This window comes from Lipotes vexillifer, unplaced genomic scaffold, assembly GCF_000442215.2.
Source record: "Lipotes vexillifer unplaced genomic scaffold, Lipotes_vexillifer_v1.1 scaffold39, whole genome shotgun sequence".
NCBI lineage: Eukaryota > Metazoa > Chordata > Mammalia > Artiodactyla > Lipotidae > Lipotes > Lipotes vexillifer.
The window spans coordinates 2,668,610-2,686,912 of NW_006787038.1; the positions used below are offsets into that span (position 1 = coordinate 2,668,610).

The 18,303-nt window shown below is 39.6% G+C and overlaps 1 protein-coding gene across 1 annotated transcript in view; it reads left to right on the plus strand.

Moving 5' to 3' along the window:
* Positions 1–18,303, plus strand: part of TTLL5 (tubulin tyrosine ligase like 5) — a 318,465-nt gene that overhangs the window by 193,486 nt on the left and 106,676 nt on the right. The window contains exon 29 of the mRNA XM_007459755.1: positions 17,977–18,172. Coding sequence (XP_007459817.1) covers positions 17,977–18,172 — 196 coding nt within the window. The remainder of the gene's footprint in view (positions 1–17,976; positions 18,173–18,303) is intronic.

Consider the following 18,303-nt stretch of genomic DNA (forward strand, 5'->3'; position numbering starts at 1 on the left):
GCCTCAGTTATTCTGCTATTGATTCCCTCTAATGTATTTTTCATTTCAGTTTTTGTATTCATCTCTGTTTGTTTGTTCTTTAATTCTTCTAGGTCTTTGTTAAACATTTCTTGCATCTTCTCGATTTTTGCCTCCATTCTTTTTCCGAGGTCCTGGATCATCTTCACTATCATTATTCTGAATTCTTTTTCTGGAACGTTGCCTATCTCCCCTTCATGTAGTTGTTTTTCTGGGGTTTTATCTTGTTCCTTCATCTGGTACATAGTCCTCTGCCTTTGCATTTTGTCTATCTATCTGTGAATGTGGTTTTCGTCCCACAGGCTGCAGAATTGTAGTTCTTCTTGCTTCTACTCTCTGCCCTCTCCAACAGATTATTCTGATGGCCCTTTAATTAGGATGGAAGTTCTATGTGAAACTCTTTGTGATGGGCTGTGTCATGCCGGCCAGAAGAACTTTGAAAGATTTTTATGAGGCTTCTGTTCTATTCATGAAGTGAGAAAGTTTTCCCAAGCCAATGAAACATGGAGTACCCTTCTAGTGTTGGAGGGTCTCCTGCAGAGGCAGGAGGTGGCTGTGGCTCACCACAGGGACAAGGACACTGACAGCAGAAGTTCTGGGAAGTACTCCTTTGCATGAGCCCTCCCGGAGTCTGCCATTAACCCCACCAAAGAGCACCCTCTAGTAAATCTTGAGGACAGCAAATTTCAGGAGGCTTGTCTTGACACAACAGAAGCAGGTGCCAATGTCGCCTTGTTGTGGACTTGATGAATAAGAGACCAGTTCCTAGTACAATGAAGGGTTGTTTCCATAGATTGTAGTTGAAGGTAGCTTGAGAATGGGCTCTTAGATGCAGTGCACACGCGCGCGCGCGCGCGCACACACACACACACACACACACACACGGAGTGGTAAGAAAAAGCCTTGACTATTATACACATTTTATTTTCCCCTCTTTAGCCCTATAGCTTAAAAAAAAAAATCTCCTTTCTTGTGATTTCCCCAGTATTTTCCCTATTTTATAAAAACATCATTATTTATAAAGAAAAGAAAAAGGACAGGTAGAGAAGGTTACAAAAAAAAAAAAAAGAAGAAGAAGAAGAAAGGAAGAAAGGTGGAATTCTGGCATTGTCTCCCATTTCCCTTGGCCAGCTGAGAATGGGGGCAGAGACAGGTTAGTGAAACCAGAAAAGCTATAGACTTGACTGTTCCATATTGCCAGCTGTTTTGCTTCCCGGGGAAAATAGGAGAAATGAAAGGAGCCTAACTGATGTGATGAGGCAGGAATTCTAAATTTGTGACACTTTGCAAGCTGTTTGTGTGTACTAGGTTTGAACCCAGCTACAATTCACTGTAGAAATTCTTGGAAACTGGCATGTCAGCTGCCCTAGACAATCTGCACATTAACTTTCACTTTGAAAACTTTTCCTGGCTTGTCTCTGCAGGCTGTGAAAGCTAGGTGATGGTGGTCCAGTTTTACAAGGCCCAGCTGTGCTTGTGTGTACCTGTGTTGTTGTCACAAAGGCATCAGGCTTTTCCCTTTATTTTATAAAAATCCTGCTGAGCTGGATTCAGTCTTCATTGTTGAATGAACTGGTGTCAGGGAGTTCTCTTTTGGCTTTCTTAAAGGTCACCCTTTGCTCACTTCTTTTTAAGTTCACAGCTCCATTTTTCAGGCTTCATGTGGTATGCTGGTTATGCCAAAGTAAAGAGCTGGATCAAAGACGTTTCTTATTAATAAGGCTAAGGATCCATCTGTCTTTGCAGATCCAGACTGTTAATAGATACAGGACCAAGGAGCCTCCATCTACAAATCTGGCTGACTCCCAGAATCCTAAGTTGTCTTCTAGAACAGTGCTGTGAACTTAACCTTTTGAAAGGTTTGGTTTTATATCCAGCCTTGTGTTCCGTAAAGCTTGCCCCCAGATTCTCTGCCAGATGTACTGAGAAATCCAACTTTGTCCTAATTTCCTCCTCCTGGGGATCATTCCATCAATCATGGAGTGGTACGAGTATGGAGACAGCAGAAGTCTGGTTCACATTCTGAATCCATTGTCAAGTCCAGCTGGCTGGGATCTCACTGTACTTTTAAAGGGCAGGCATATCAGCTCTTAGCTTTCTGACTGGATACTTCAGTGTGTTCTTTCCAGATGCATGTCCTGGTCACACAGTATTAATAGAACCAAAGTTAAAGTTAGCCAAAATAACCCCCCTAGACATTTTTCAGTCATCACTACTGCTTCCTTTTCCTTTTCTGTATATCTGCTTATTGAATGAATGGTCAGAAACCTCCCCTCTCAATTGCTTATAATTCTGTATTTCAAAGTATGTATCTTACTTGGACCCTGCTCATGTTCTTAGTCTCTTTTGAGTCTTGCTTGTTTTTTTCTTCTTTTCTTCTGATTGATTTTGAGCCACCTTATTTTAATGTATTGTTCTGCTTCCCCTTTCGGCATGTGTAGTAAACAACAGGTGATAGATTTATTTTGGGGGTGCCAATTGGTGTTATACTGATACTAAGAACCCTTATCTAGATTCTTAGTTTTCAGGGCACATCTTTGTCCTATCCAAACCTTCCCTTTATTCCTCAAGGAAAATGAAGCTCACAAGGGTCAGGCTATTGAATCAATCTTATTTTCTCTACTTAATAATTGAATTACTGTGTCCAAAGAGAAGCAGTTCTTCTGATTACTAATTCATGATTTACGGTTCTAGTCCTGTGATTGTGATTCAGTGTATGATTTCATGTGCAACAAAGGAGCTCATACACTGGGAACAGAAAAGAAGAGATAGAGATAAATTAGATGCTGAATATATAAACTGATAACTGAGATGTCAATTTCAAGCCAAAATCTAACAGATTAGCAAACCAATGATTTGGCAGCCCTTAGAGAAGGAAAAGGGAATCACTTAAGCCCAGCATTGATTCACGAAAAAAATAAGTCATGCTAGACTAACCTCATTTCCCTTCATGGTAGAATCACCTTAGTAAGAGAAGATCGGGGGGGGCAAAAAAAGAATTACCATAACTGCGTTTCGACAAGTCATGATGATATCTTGTGGGCATGAAAGAGAAATGTGAACAAGATAACACTGTCATTAAGAATCTTTGGTAACTAGACAACTGTACCCAATGAATCAGGGTAAGTTTGAGAATTAAGTCATTGAGGTTCTGTGATTTGCTCAGTAGGTCACCATTTTTTAATCAATGAATTAATCCATTCATATTTATTTAGGTGCCTACTATATACTAGGTACCTACATATCTAGAAGGCATACTAAACCTATTTTCAGATGACATGAAGTAGGGTGGGATACTGAATACCTTGGATGAAAATCAGAATTCACAATGATTTAAACAGGGTAGAATGATGAGTCTAATTCATGGAATTTAATAAGAAAAAAATATAAAAGCTCTTCACATGGTTTCAGAAATTCAAGTGAAGAAGGCTTAAGGGTTTAAATTGACTTTAAGCGTAAATAGAAGTTACCAGTTGAATAAGACTGTCAAAACCAGTACTATCATGTGGGAAATTTTTTACAACATATTGCCAGATTGTAAAAGCAGATTATAAAGCAGATAGTGCAGAATCACTCTGTTTGTGTGAGGGAAATACACACAGAGGAAGTATGTGCCTCAGAATGTTGACAGAATGTTCATAGTAGCCATCTTTGGTTGTTGGAGTGCAGATAGATGACTTTTGTTTTTTACCTTTCTATCTTCTTGTGTTTTTCAGGTTATGACATTTTGCTCCTAAAAAAAAGATTGCTTTTGTTTCATTTTGAAGAGGCGAGAGGCAGTGTAGCCAGTGCTGATAATTCAGGCTTTTACTAGCAGGAGTCGGGGTGGGGAAGAAGGGTGGTGATAATCTCCATCATTCATCAGTGTCTGAACAGCTGCCCCTCCCGGGTAATCAGCATTATTAGTAAACACCCACTTCCCCACAGGGGCAGCACCCTGCCTATGGTTAGAGCATTCTCTGGCTGGCTTGGTTTGGAGCAGCAGGTCTCCATCATGAGGACGCGACCTCAGGTGAGGACTGCCATGCAGCGGCTGTCTCTAGCTGGGGAGACCTGGCTCCCCGGCTCACACACACTGAGTGACTCCTGAGTCCTTTTTTCAGATCCACTAGATTGGCTCCCCCGTTTATCACCCACGTGATACCCCACGTGGACATAGTACTTGGTAAGGGGATTATAAATACTTCTTTGCTTCTCTTCTTTCTGAGAAGTAATAGAGTTGCTCACACCTGTTCCTTAGCATCCTTATTGTTTGTTTTCACAAAGGTTTGGATTCACTTTCCACAGGAACAATGTTAATAATAGCAGCTCACATTTATTGAGCATTTATTATGTGCGCCAGACATTGTGCTATGCTTTAGATAGATTATTACATTTAATGCTTGAACCAGCCCTGTGAGAGGTGGGATTGAGTTTTAGTCCCATTTCACAGCTGAGGAAACCAAGGCACAGAGAGGTTAAGTATGTTGCTTTAAGTGGTAGAGTCAGGATTTGAACCTAGAAGTCTTGTTCAAGAGCCCAGCTCTTCATCATTAAGCTGTGTTGCTCCTGTTCTGAGAGTTGCCCAGTTAAGAACCTGCAGTGCAGATCCAGGGGCACAGGGTCTCTGCTCTCCCTCCAGAATTCTCTCACTTACCCAGCTCTTGCACTGGTTTTGATTCCTTTCCAGCATCTAAAACCTTTTATTTCTTCTTGCCTTCTTTCTTGGATTATTTCTTTAATCCCTTCCCAAGAGCCTGTCATCCGCTCAAATAAACAAAATATTTAAAGGTTTTTAAGCTTTTCATCCTGTTCTCAAGCAGGAAGATCAGACCGCATTTATAATTTCATATAGTTCTGTGCTTTTGACCTAGCACACAGGTTGTCAAAAGTTCACATGGTTTTTCCAGATAATTTCTGAACTTTTCTGTACCTCTGATACTACCTCTATTGTACTTCAACTCTTCCTGCAAAGGAACCATCTCAGTATAACTCCATAGATTCAAAATAGAAAAGATAAAAGTATAGTCTTATCTCAGGGAACAAACTCAAAGGTAAAAAAAATAAATTCTTGCCTTTAACACTTGCATTTTTTTTTTTTTTGCAGCACTTGCATTTTTAGAGATTGTTTTAAAATAATTTTCCAGCACAAAATTTCTCTAAGCAAGGCACCTGTCACCATGAGCATAAAACCTCTTGGTCTGTCTAATTCATTCCACTTAAATAATTTTAGGCACACATTTCATTTGGCCAGCTATCACTGTTCCCAGTCAGCAGTTACTAACAGCAAGCCTTAAGACTTACTAGTAGGCATTTTCAGTATTATTTATTAAATTTATTAAATTGATATCTATTGGCACATGCAATTCGACTTTTATTCTTTCACTAATGAAGGTAGTTCTCATTCAGTGGAAGCCTTTCATAAGCATACTTTTTTTTCTTGGAGACTACAGTATGCAATTTTAATGCTGAACTTAATTATCACTGACCTTTTGACTCTCTTCTAACTACATATAACTTTTTTTTTTTTTAATAAATTTTTATTTATTTTTTGCTTTGTTGGGTCTTCGTTGCTGCATGCAGGCTTTCTGTCGTTGCGGTGAGTGGGGACTTCACTTTGTTGTGGTACGTGGGATTCTCACTGCGGTGGCCTCTCTTGTTGCGGAGCACGGGCCCTAGGCGCGCAGGCTTCAGTAGTTATGGCACGCGGGCTCAGTAATTGTGGCTTGTGGGCTCTAGAGTGCAGGCTCAGTTGTTGTGGCGCATGGGCTTAGTTGCTCTGCAGCATGTGGGATCTTCCTGGACCAGGGACTGAACGCGTGTCCCCTGCATTGGCATGTGGATTCTTAACCACTGTGCCACCAGGGAAACCCATAACTACATATAACTTTTAATTTCATAATAAATCTTCAGGCTCAGGTTCCCAGAGCCAACAATTCTTTCTGCCTTTCAACCAGAGTGCTCATTTACCATCATTACTGTCACTCTGCTTACATATCTCTCACTTCTTCAGACCTTCTGGCAAGCTTACTTGATCCTTCAGGGGCTAATGTACTTTTCCTCACTGTTAGTATCATGTCTGCTAGCTCCCCTTGAGTCTCTGTCCAATGCTGTTCCTCCGAGGCTTTGAATCTCTCTCGAAGTGTCACCTATTCCAGAGTCCTGCCATTCCTGACTTTCCTCCACCTCCTAATCTTCCCTGGGGATTCACCTAAACGAGTACACTTCCTCCAGATTATGAGCAATTTGAGAGCGGGAGCTTGTGTTTTTCTTCTTGGTAGTCCCTGCGCATCTAGGAACAGTGTCCAATAAATGCGGGTTGAATTTCGCTGAAATGAAATAACTACATAAGCATGTATTTTTACATACGATTCCAGTATTGCAAAATTCATGAAGAGAACAAATAATTTTTTTTTTTTTTTTTTTTAATGGGCCTCTCACTGTCGTGGCCTCTCCCGTTGCCGGACGCGCAAGCTCAGCGGCCACGGCTCACGGGCCCAGCCGCTACGCGGCATGTGGGATCCTCCCAGACCGGGGCACGAACCCGCATCCCCTGCATCGGCAGGCGGACTCCCAACCACTGCGCCACCAGGGAGGCCCAACAAATAATTTTATAACTAAAATCAAGTTGAGAAAAGAGATATAACATACACACGAACAGGAAATACTGATAATTAGGTTTTTAATGAAAGATAAGGGAAAATGCATAACTTTTTATTTGCATGTTTGTCTTTTTTAAAAATATACTACCTCCATTTCTTGAACCCCAGGACTGTCTGTGGTTTCTCTAATGTTTATTGTCACTTTAAAAATGTAGACTTCCAATTCAGTACTCATAAGTGCAAACTCTAAGCACACTGTCTCTTTGTATGCTTATCTTATAAGAAAGAGAGAACTGAGGTTCATGAACTCACCGTTCTCTCTTATCCTTCAGGTCTCGCCCCACCACCACCCAGATTCATGATCCCATGGTCATATAATTAATATATACTAAAAAAATTATACGGAGCTTACCTTCCACATTATTTTTTCATGACGTATAATTGACATATAACATTAGTTTCAGGTGTACAACATAAAGATTCAATAATTGTATATATTGTGAAATGATGTTTTTAAATTGAGGTAAAATTTACGTAAGATAAAATGCACATACCTTAAATGTTCAAATTGATGTTCTGACAGGTTTATATATCCACCTTACCACCACTCAACATATGATATAGAACATTCCCATCACACTCCAAAATTTCCTTGTGTGTCTTCCCAGTCAATTCTACCTCTTCCCCCTATAATCATTCTTTTGACTTCTCTCATCATTGATTAATTTTCCTTATTCTTTTTTCTTTATTGTGGTAAAATACACGCAATATGAAATTTACCATCCTAATCATTTTTTAAGTATACAGTTCAGTGGTATTAAATACATTCATAGTCGTGCAGGCATCACCACCATCGACCCCCGTAGTTCACACCACACTGAGCAGTTAGAACTTACATAAAAATCCAACATAAAAATCCAAAGTCTGTCTTGACAACCTGGAGGATGGAGTTCAGGACAAGCGCACCTGCTAGAGAGTAAGAGGACAGCCTTGGAAATGAGGCAACCAGAAAAGGGGAACCTAACTTCTATGTATAAATTTCACCCAAATCTTGGGCTGACCTCTGGACAATGTATATGCAAGTTATAGTCCAAACTATACAGCTGAAGCTAGAAGAACTGAACATAGATCTGAGCCACAGCCCACCGAGGGGAAGAAAGAACTGCAGTTTGCGTTCAACCAGATTAACTGCCTATACACACACACATACGTACTCAGTCTTTGGAGCAATATAATATAGTCCAGTATCTACAACATTTCACAGTATCCAGGATACAATATGAAATTATTCAACATATGAAAAAAAAGTGGGAAAATAAGACCCATTTTTAGAATAAAAGATAATCAATGGAGACCAATCCTAAGGAGGCTCAGATGATAGAATTAACAGACAAGGATTTTAAAGTGGCCATTATAACTATGAACAAGGGTGTAAAGGGAAGTAGGCTTTAATGAATAAAAGGTAGGAAATTTCAAGACGAATTTCCAGATGGAAATTTTGGAACTGAGGAAACCAATATCTGTAATCCAGAATAAACATATTAACAATATTGAATCTTCCAATCAGTCAAGATATGGTATACCTCTGTACTTACTTAGGTTTTGTTTAATATTTATCATTAATGTTCTATAAATTCAATGTAGAGACCTTACACATTTTCCAGTATATTTATTCTTAGATATTTGGTGTATTTTTATGATATTGTAAATTGCATTGCTTTTTAAAATTTCACTTTCAATTAATTTATTACATTGAAATTTCAATTGGGTATTACTGGCATATAAAAATATAATTTTATTCTGTTTATGGACTTTGATTCCTGCAACTTTGCTTTTCTTTTCTTATGACACTCGCTAGGTCTTATACTACTAATTTTGTATAGAAGTGGTGAGAGCATACATCTGTCCTTTATTCCTGATCTTAGAGGAAAAGAATTCAGTGTTTCACCAATAAGTATCATGTTAGGTATAGATTTTTCATAGATATCCTTTATTAGGTTCAGTAACTTTCTTTCTGTTCCTAGTTTACTGAGAGCTTCTGTCATGAATGGAGATGAATAAATTTTGTCCAGTGCATTTTGATATCTAATAATATTCTCATAGGATTTTTCTTCTTTATTCTCTTAATGTGGTGAATTACATTATTGATTTTTTTTAACCTTAAATCACCGTAAATACCACTTGGTCATGATATATATCCCATACATGAGACAGATAGATTGATTATATTTGCTAATATTTTATTAAAACTTTTTGTGTGTATGTTCACTAGGCGTATTGGTCTGTAATTTTCTTGTAATGGTTTTTGTCAAGTTTTTTTTTATATCAGAGATGTGTCAACATCATAAAATGAGTTGAGAAGTTTTCCCTTCTCTTCTCTGAAAGATTTTGTGAAAGATTAAAGTTATTTCTTCTTTAAATGTTTGATAGAATTCATTGAAGCCATCTGGGCTTAAAGTTTTCTTTGTTAAGAAGGTTTTTGATTACAAGTTAAATTTATATATTTAGATTTTCTCTCATCATGTCATTTTCAAAAAGTTGTATTTCCAAGGATTTTTTTCAGTTCATCTAAGTTGTTAACTATTTGACATAGAGTTGCTCATGATATCTCCTTATACTTTTAATATCTATATTCTCTGTACGATGTTCCCCCTTCTTCATTCCTGATATTAATAATTCATGTATTTTTTTCCTTGTGATCAGCTTGCTTGGAATTTATCAACTTTTAAATTCTTTTCTTATAGCCAACTTTTGATTTTATTGATATTTCCTGTTTGCCCAGTTTCTATTTCTTTGTGTTAAAATGTAAACTGAAGTACATTGAATTTTCAAAGAGTTCATTTGAGCACACATTGATTTTAATTGGGCAGTGCCAAATTGAAAATGGGTAAGAGCACTCCACTGGCAGAGACTAAGGGAAAGGGTTTTTTTTTTTTTTTAAATAGAGCAGACTCTTAAGCAAAGTAAGCAAATTATTTGGCTGTAGCTTAAGTGGTTGCCTTACTTGGGAAAGCCTAGTTGGCTGTTTGTAATTGGTTGTTCTTAAATTTCACTTTTCAGATGTAAGTGCAATGACTCCGGCCTGGGTTTTGGTTTGCTTACACAGACTGCCAAGACATTAGAGCGATCTCAGTCTGATGGCTTCCTTGTTTAATTACTTTATTGGTTGCTGCTCTTATTATTTTATTTTTTATTCTTCTTCTATGTTTAACTTGCTTTCATTTTTCTAGTTTCTTAAAGTGGAAGCTTAGAACATTGATTTTACTTATTTCTTCTTTTCTAATATAGACATTTAATACTATACATTTCTAAGGGCTCTTTTCACTGCATCTCAAATTTTGTTTGGTTGTGATTTCATTACCATTCAGTTTGATACATTTTCTAATTTCTCTTGTGATTTCTTCTTTGATCCATAGGTTATTTAAAGTGTGTTGTTTAATTTCCAAATATTTGGGAATTCTCTAGATATCTTATTGTTTTAAAGATATAAAATTAATTGATTTTTAATTTAATACCATTCTGGTTAGAGTGTACTCTGCGTGATTTTGATCTTTCAGTTTTTATCGAGATTGGTTTTATGACCCAGCATTTAGACTGTCTTGGTGTATGTTCCACATGCACTTGAAAAGAATATGTATTCTGAAGCTGTTGGGTATAGTTTTCCGTAATTATCAAATAGATTGAGTTGGTTGACAGTATTGTATAAATGTTTAAGTCTAGGTTGGCAGTTCTTTTTGTTTTCCTTTCAGCACTTTAAAGATAGCTCACCAGTGTTTTCTGGCCATCAGTTTTTAATGATAAGTCAGCTAATCATTTGCATTGTTGTTCCTTTGTATGTAATATTACCACTACCACCAAGCACCCCGCCACCCTGGCTGCTTTTAAGATTTTTTTTTTCTTTATTTTTAGTTTCAGCAGTTTGACTGTGATCTGCCTGCGTGTGGATTTCTTTGTACGTGTTCTGCTTGGGATTTGCAGAGCTGCTCGGGTCTTTAGGTTAATGTCTGCAATCAACTTTGGAAAGTCCCACCCTAATCTCTTTAAATATTTCTTCTGCCCCATTCTCTCTTCTCAACTGCTGGGATTCCAATTTTATACCTGTTAGATGCTCTCCTCTACTGTGTCCAGTCTGCTGTTAATCATTTTGCATGCACTCCTCATTTCTGATTTTATATTTTTTCATTTCTAGGATCCTTGTTTGGTTGTTTTCTGAAAGAGTTCATCTCTCTCTTGAAATCCTCCATCTGTTTATATGTGTTTCCCACCTTTTACATTAGACTCTTTTACATATTTATCATTGTTATTTTGAAGTTCATGTCTGCTAAGTCCAACATCTGTAACACCTCTCAGTGTCCTTCTATTGACCATTTTCTTACATGGGTCATATTTTCTTGCTTCTGCATGTCCTTTATAATTACTAATCGTATGCTGGACATTTTAGGTAAAACCACAGACTTAAGTAAATAATGTTTACACACACACACCCTCGCCGCACCCCCCTCAAAAAAAAGACATGCTCATCCTTTTCTCAGGCTGCTAATGTGTGGGAAAGGGGCAAAGGGAGAAGGGGTTGAGCCAATCTGATAATTAAGCTGGGTCTGGACTTTGTTGTAGCTTTAATTAGATTAAATTCACCTCTGGCTGCAAATGTCTTGGGGCCAGGATGGGACCACCAGTAAGATTCTAAAGATCCTTTTGTGCAAAAAATTTTGAAAAACTTGTATTCACCACTATGAATTTGGCACCTTCCTTCTGGTGAGATTGGAGTGATACTAACAAATATGGTTTTTTAGTATTATATAATGAAATATGTCAACATTTGGAAGGTCTGCCTCACTCAGTGAACCAGTATTCCTAAAGACTAATGCTTGATGTTTCAAAAATCTTTTATGGATACAAGATCCATTCAAAATGCGAGATAGACCAACAGAGTATGAAAAGCTCATCGATTTAAAAAAAAATTTTTTTAAGGGAATTCCTTTATTTTTATTTTTTATTTATTTATTTTTGGCTGTGTTGGGTCTTCGTTTCTGTGCGAGGGCTTTCTCTAGTTGCGGCAAGTGGGGGCCACTCTTCATCGCGGTGTGCGGGCCTCTCACTATCGCGGCCTCTCTTGTTGCGGAGCACAGGCTCCGGACGCGCAGGGTCAGAGGCCATGGCTCACGGGCGTTGTTGCTCCACGGCATGTGGGATCCTCCCGGACCAGGGCACGAACCCATGTCCCCTGCATCAGCACGCGGACTCTCAACCACTGCGCTACCAGGGAAGCCCAGCTCATTGATTTGGTTTCAGACTCTACAATACTAACTTTTAGACTATACTACATGTTGAGTTTTGATGAAGGTCAAAGAATAATATCCACAGTTTCTCTGAAAGGGACTTTAATCAGTCCCTCCCCATCCCCCAGCCTTCAGTGTCCCCATGCAGTTGATGAAAGAGTTGATGGGTGGCTACAGATTCGTTCTGTGCTGGGGCTTCTAAAATATCATACCAGCCCACATGCAGGTGTTAAAAGCTCATCAGAAGTTTAGCTGGTAGTGCCTTAACCCCCGTCTATGACACATTCCTTCTCCTCCCAGGGGCCATCCTGGCTAAAAGTGAAGAGCTTGTCACTTCCTGGGATTATATTCATTTGGGTTTACTGTATGTCCTCGGCATTTTGTTAGATTTGAAATAAGTATGATTTAGCAGCTTATTCAGCTTATTATTTTTTTAAGGTAAAGGTGACAGTCTCTTGAAACTTTCTACTTGCTCAGAGCAGAAGTCCAACGGAAACTTTTGAATGTTTTCTATCTGTTTTTTGCCTTTGATTTAACTACAAGATGGTGAATGCCAGAGCTATAATAAAATAGAGAGGGTTCTATTTCCTTATTTCTGAAAGTGGAGGGTAGGACTCCCCTTTGGGATCATGAGTTTTAGGAGTTCCAGAGGCCTGTCCAGTTCACTCTCGCTCTCCCTTGAGCACCGTCTAGAACAATAAAAGGAAGCCACTCTATTTATATGGATGGAAACCACGCTGAAAGACTGGAGAGAATGTCAGGACAGAAACAGGCAGTGTAAACAGAAAGTCCTTTCTCTGAGATGGCCAGTGAAGAGTAGAAGAGGGTAGACTGATGGCTGCTTGTAGATCACACCTTCAATCTCTGAGATGACACACCTTCAATCTCTGAGGTGATCGGCTCTAATGGAGGATCAGGAAGGAGGATTGAGCAGAAAACTGACTGCTTAAAAGGGTAGATTATATAGGTGCCCCCTTCACTGGTGGATTGAAGAGGAGAAAAATCCTTCCCTTTCCAGATAACCTGTTTTAGTCCTCAGCATAGAGCATTGCAATACAATTATAATAACCATTTGGATACACTATACATCAGGGCTTTTCTTTTTAGTAACTTGGAGCACTTTTGACCTCACACCAAATACTGTACTCATGACTAGATTGTGTTAACTTTGCAACACAGAATCCTCTGGTGGAAAGTGGCCAAATTTATGTTTTCTATATACTAACTCAAAGAACTGTAGGGCGGCAGTGAAATGGAATTGTTTGGGAGGGGAATGAATCGTAATAATAGTAGTAATGGTGGTGGTGGTAGTATATTTTTGGAGCCCTTCCTATGTGCCTGTACTTTCACTTGGGTTAGCTCTTTAATCCCCACAATGACCCTATGAAATAGGTACTAGTATCATATCCCCATTTTACAGAAGAAGAAAGTTTAAGAATAATAAAGATAGAGAAGTTGGACGTAATAAAGGATACAGTAGCGTCTGTCTAGTCTCTTCTCATCCATTTGGTCTTTGTAGATGTGATCTCACCCCAGCTGCCGTGGGAAGGATTAGGAATGGGACACACAGCACTCCATGAAGAATCACTCTGATTTTGTCCTTGGAAATACCCGCCGAAGCTAAGGGGGTTCCCCACCACATTTTGTAATGACTCTCTGATCACATAGCTTCCTTATTCTGGCCAGCACTGCTTTGTACAGCTCGTGGGAGCTCTTCTCTCATTTGTAGGATTTTGGGCATTTACAGCACCTTTCCAGCACTTACTGTGTGTCCCAACTACTTTGTTTGAGATTGAAAATTTATAGGCAAAGAAAATGTAGCCTCTGCCATCCATGAATGATCTGTACATTCCATAACGTGTAGTGGAATAAGTGCCATGGAAGTGGGTAGATATTCTTTCTTACCAAGAAATAGTAAGATTGTCCCCAGAAGGCACCTCCTTCATGGCCTTACAGTGTTTCTCATTAGAAGCACCGTTGGCATTTTGAGAAGCACATATTTTCCTAGCACAGGGCTGGCTTTTCCTTATATTTTTTAACATTTGGCACGCTTGACCTCTACCTATTAAATGTCAGTAATCCCCCACCCCCATTATTAGGACAACTGAAAGCACACCCACACACTTGCCAACACCCTGAAGAGGGCAAAGGCGTCCTCATACGTGGTCGCTCAGGTTTTGCTCAGACTGGGTGGAGGAAGCTGGGGAAATGGACTGCGGAATCATACTCTTTGTACAGCTGTCACATTCCTCCATCTCATCCCTACCGTACCATCTTGAGACATCACATCATTCTTGGGAAATCTTTTTTTTTTTGGCTGTGCCATGCAGCTTGCAGGATCTTAGTCCCCCCACCAGGGATCAAACCCGTGCCCCCTGCAGTGGAAGCACGGAGTCCTAACCACTGGACCGCCAGGGAATTCCCCATTCTTGGGACATCTTGACACTGAAAGACTATCTTTATGAAGAGGGCAACAGCCTACTCAGGAGGTTTTGCTTTGCTAAAGACCCGTGCATTTTACAAATTTCCTTTGAGTTCCTCACAACCAACATCCATTTGATGGAACAGATATTAAACCAGAGAGAAAGATACAGCCCTTTAGTGTGTTTTGGCTAGAAGTTGGAGGGGTAGGGCATGCTGCAGGAAGGGCAACGATGGTGAGAAACATTTAGCCCTGCAGTGCCACGGTGTAATACAGAAAGTAAGACAACATTCTAATAAAAGGATGCGTGGTTTAGAAAAATTTGCCGTATTGTTGGCAATTAGCTGCATATGTAGTCAGGACAAGACACAGCATAGTTCACTTTGAATTTGAATCAGTTGTTAAACATCCAGAGCATTCCCACAGCTAACTCTTTTGAGTCTGTCTGTCCTACTCTAGAAATAATAAAAAAGTGTAAGAAGTTATTTATAGGGAATGTATACAATATTATATGTTAGTGTTGAGCAAAGAATAACACAAAAACTAAATTTTATAGAGAATACTTGAATCTCAGAAGTTTGGTGGGAGTAGAAAATGTATTACTAGTAAACTAGAATGAACTGAGGTTTAAGAAAATGGAATGGAATTTTGGATGGAAATGGAAACTCATAGCTGCCATAGAAAGGACTATGTCCATATATAATCTCAGGCAAAACCCAAGTAACAGTGCACCTGGTGTCCTCCGTGTCAGTCATTATAACACTTGCATATTCTAAACCCCCAAAGCTTGTGCTTTAACTGTGAGATACCGTGGCCTGAGTAACACCCACTGGAATTCAAAGCAAGCAAGTTTCTCATGGCACTGACCACATTGCCTTAGACAGCTGAGCCCTTCTGCACCCATCCAGTGTTGCACTGTAAAAATTCCTTCCTCTTTGCTAATAGCCTCCACTTGCTTAAGCAACTTCTTTCTGTGACTTGGAGACTGCACTTATGTTACTGATGAGATTAAAAACAGCTTTCACTACAAAAGCTTATGTTGTTGCAGTCTGTTCAGTGTGTGTGCAGTTGGATGAATAAACCTCCTCTATCCAAAGTCCCTCGTTTGATCTTCTCTTGCCCACTGTCCTGCCCCTTACACATCCACAGACCCCTGCTGAGACTCTGTCCCTGGGTCACCTCCAAATAAGGGGGCCTAGTTACAGACTCTGATTTCTAATTACAGCAAGAAGGCATCAGAGTAAATGCCTGCTAGGAATATTTGTTATTAAAGCAGTTTTTAGAAAATAAAACCAACCTAGCTAGCCCATGAGGTGAATTCTGATATAAGCTACATAGTTATGTAAATCCTTAAATATCGAATCCCTAAGTCTGGATTGCCTCTTGTGGCTACAAACTTCTGTAACCAGCAAGGCAGGAATGGAAGCAGAATCACAATTGATGAATTTTCTAACCTTGGGCCCGGTTATCATAAATAATAGTTTCATTCTAGATTCAAATTCCTGCCTTAATTGGTATGGAAATCTCAAGGTTATTCATCCAGGCAGTTCCTGCTGTGTTATCTGTCTCTTCCATGTGTTCATGTGTTCATTGGATCAGCTCACTCCTGCCTTGAGCCTGCTTTTCATTTACACCAGAATACCTTGCTCCATTGCCTCGCCTTCCACTCAGAGCTCACTCGGTTCCCTTTGCTATTTGCTGTATCTTCAGTAAGCTTTTCTCTTCCCTCACTAATGAGAACAGAGATCATGGGTTCCTCTGGCCCCTCCCTTCTTAACCCCAGAAGTCCTATTTGACTCCCACTCAGCACTTCACTTTGTGAATAATATTAACATTTTATTCACATAGTCGGGTATTTATTTACATGTGATCCTTGGTCTCCACATTTCCTCACATCTCTAGAAGCCCCTTGGGAAAAATCATGTCTAATAACACGCACACTGAGACAATTCAAGAGGGATCACGGGAGATCAAATGTCATACTAAGAAAAACTTAATAAGCAAGCTCTGAGCTTTTTGGTACTGTTCTCCAGGAAGGTTAGCTGAATGTGTGTAATTGTGCAACTGAACTGTGGGAGCCAAACTATGGGAGGAGGTGAGCAAGGGATGTGACATGTCAGAGGTGAGATTATGTGAGTAGAAAACCTTTCATCCATGGACTTCAGAATATATTACACAGACTCTGCCTTAACTCTGTGTCTGGAAATCTCTTTGAGAGAGGTAGAGAAACCAAAGCAGAGACCCAAAATGACCAAGCTATGAGAGAGAGGTCCCCACAGGCAAGAGAGGAGCGTGGGCTTCTGGCCTCAGAAGACATCCCACTTTGCTCCCTCCCACAGGGCTCTGTTGAGGTCACAAGGACCCAGGCTGTTAATAACCAGGCAGCCGTAGGTCAGGACTCAGGAAGGTTCTGTGTAAACTCACCCCATGTGTTGTCGCATCTCTGCCACCGAAATGACCATTAACACCAAAGGATATTTACAAAGGGAAGAATAACACGATGATTTAAATCACTATGAATGTGTCTCTTGAATTAGGCACCGTTTTATTTCTCTAAGCACCATTCACCAAGGTTTTGGGATAAGGTTGTTCACTACGACTCTTTGTGTTTCTTCTATGTACAATTTTCTGGTCACTGTAACTCTAAAAGGAAAAAAACAAAAATACTAGGTAGTTAAAGAAGGTTCAGAGATGAATAGCCAAAATGTTAAGGAGATGGAAGGATTTCCAAATAAGACTGTTCTAAAAATAAATGGGGACCTTTTCAAAAAAACTGTGGTACAATAATACATAATATAAAATTTACCATTTTTAAGTGTACGGTTCAGTGGCATTTCGTGCATTTACAGTGTTGTGCAACCATCACCGCCATCCGTCTCCAAAACTCCTTGTCATCATCCCAAGGTAAAACTCAACACCCATTAAACAATAACTCCCCATTCCCCTGTCTCCCCAGCCCCGGACAACCACCATTCTACTTTCTGTCTCCATGAATTTGACTATTCTAGGACAAATCATACAATATTTGCCCTTGTCTGGCTGACTTATTTCACTTAGCATAATGTCTTCAGTGTGTGTAGGCTAAATGTCAACCTGGCTGGGGACCCTGATGAGATGAATTCAGAATAAGGAAAAATGTATCTTCTCACACCAGTTATCCCATGATATGGGGACATAAGCTCAAATATAAACACTTAATTTTTAAAATTTAGGTACTTCACTAACGGGTGGCTAAGAAAAACCAAGACTTGCACAATTCACCCCTATAATTTTGAAGTTGATGTTTAGATAAGATGATTGTTCCTCTGTTCTTACCTTTAAATAACCTACCATCCTTCATGTGAAGCTCTCTGGGCTCCTCTTGGAGGTCCTTTTGGCAATCACAGGGGAGTGAAATTGCTATTTTAATTATTTAACATTCAACAGATATTTTTGTGCGCTGAGCACGTGCCAAGCCTTGTGGCAAGCGCTAGGAATCGAATGGAGAGCAGAGCAGCCCGCCTTTGTCTTCATGGAGCTGCGATTTCGTAGGCGAGTCAGATCATTTATCCCACAAACAGATTTGTAACTTCAAACTGCTTTCAGTTCTATAAAGGAAAAATAACTGAAATATTTCTCTCCTTACCTTCATTGTTCACACAACCATTCTAAGAAATCTGCTTTCTTTTCTCTTCAGGAGCCTCCAAACAGGTAGCTTTGCCTGGGAGGGAGAGGTAAAGAACAACGCATATAGCCAGGCTACAGGGGTGGTCCTGCAGCACAGGTGCCACTCCACAGCAGGCAGCTATCAACTCCATTTTGCCCTGCAACAACTTGAACAGCAAAAACTTCAGTCCCGGCAGCTTCTGGACCAGAGTCGAGCCCGGCACCAGGTAATTCAAGATAAGGCTTTTCCATGTGCTAATATCTTCCTTCTGTTGGTTTAAAAAAAAAAAAATTCTTTTTTTTTTTTTCATGAGAAATGTGGGGATAGTTTCTCAAAAGTTTACCAATGCCACCATGG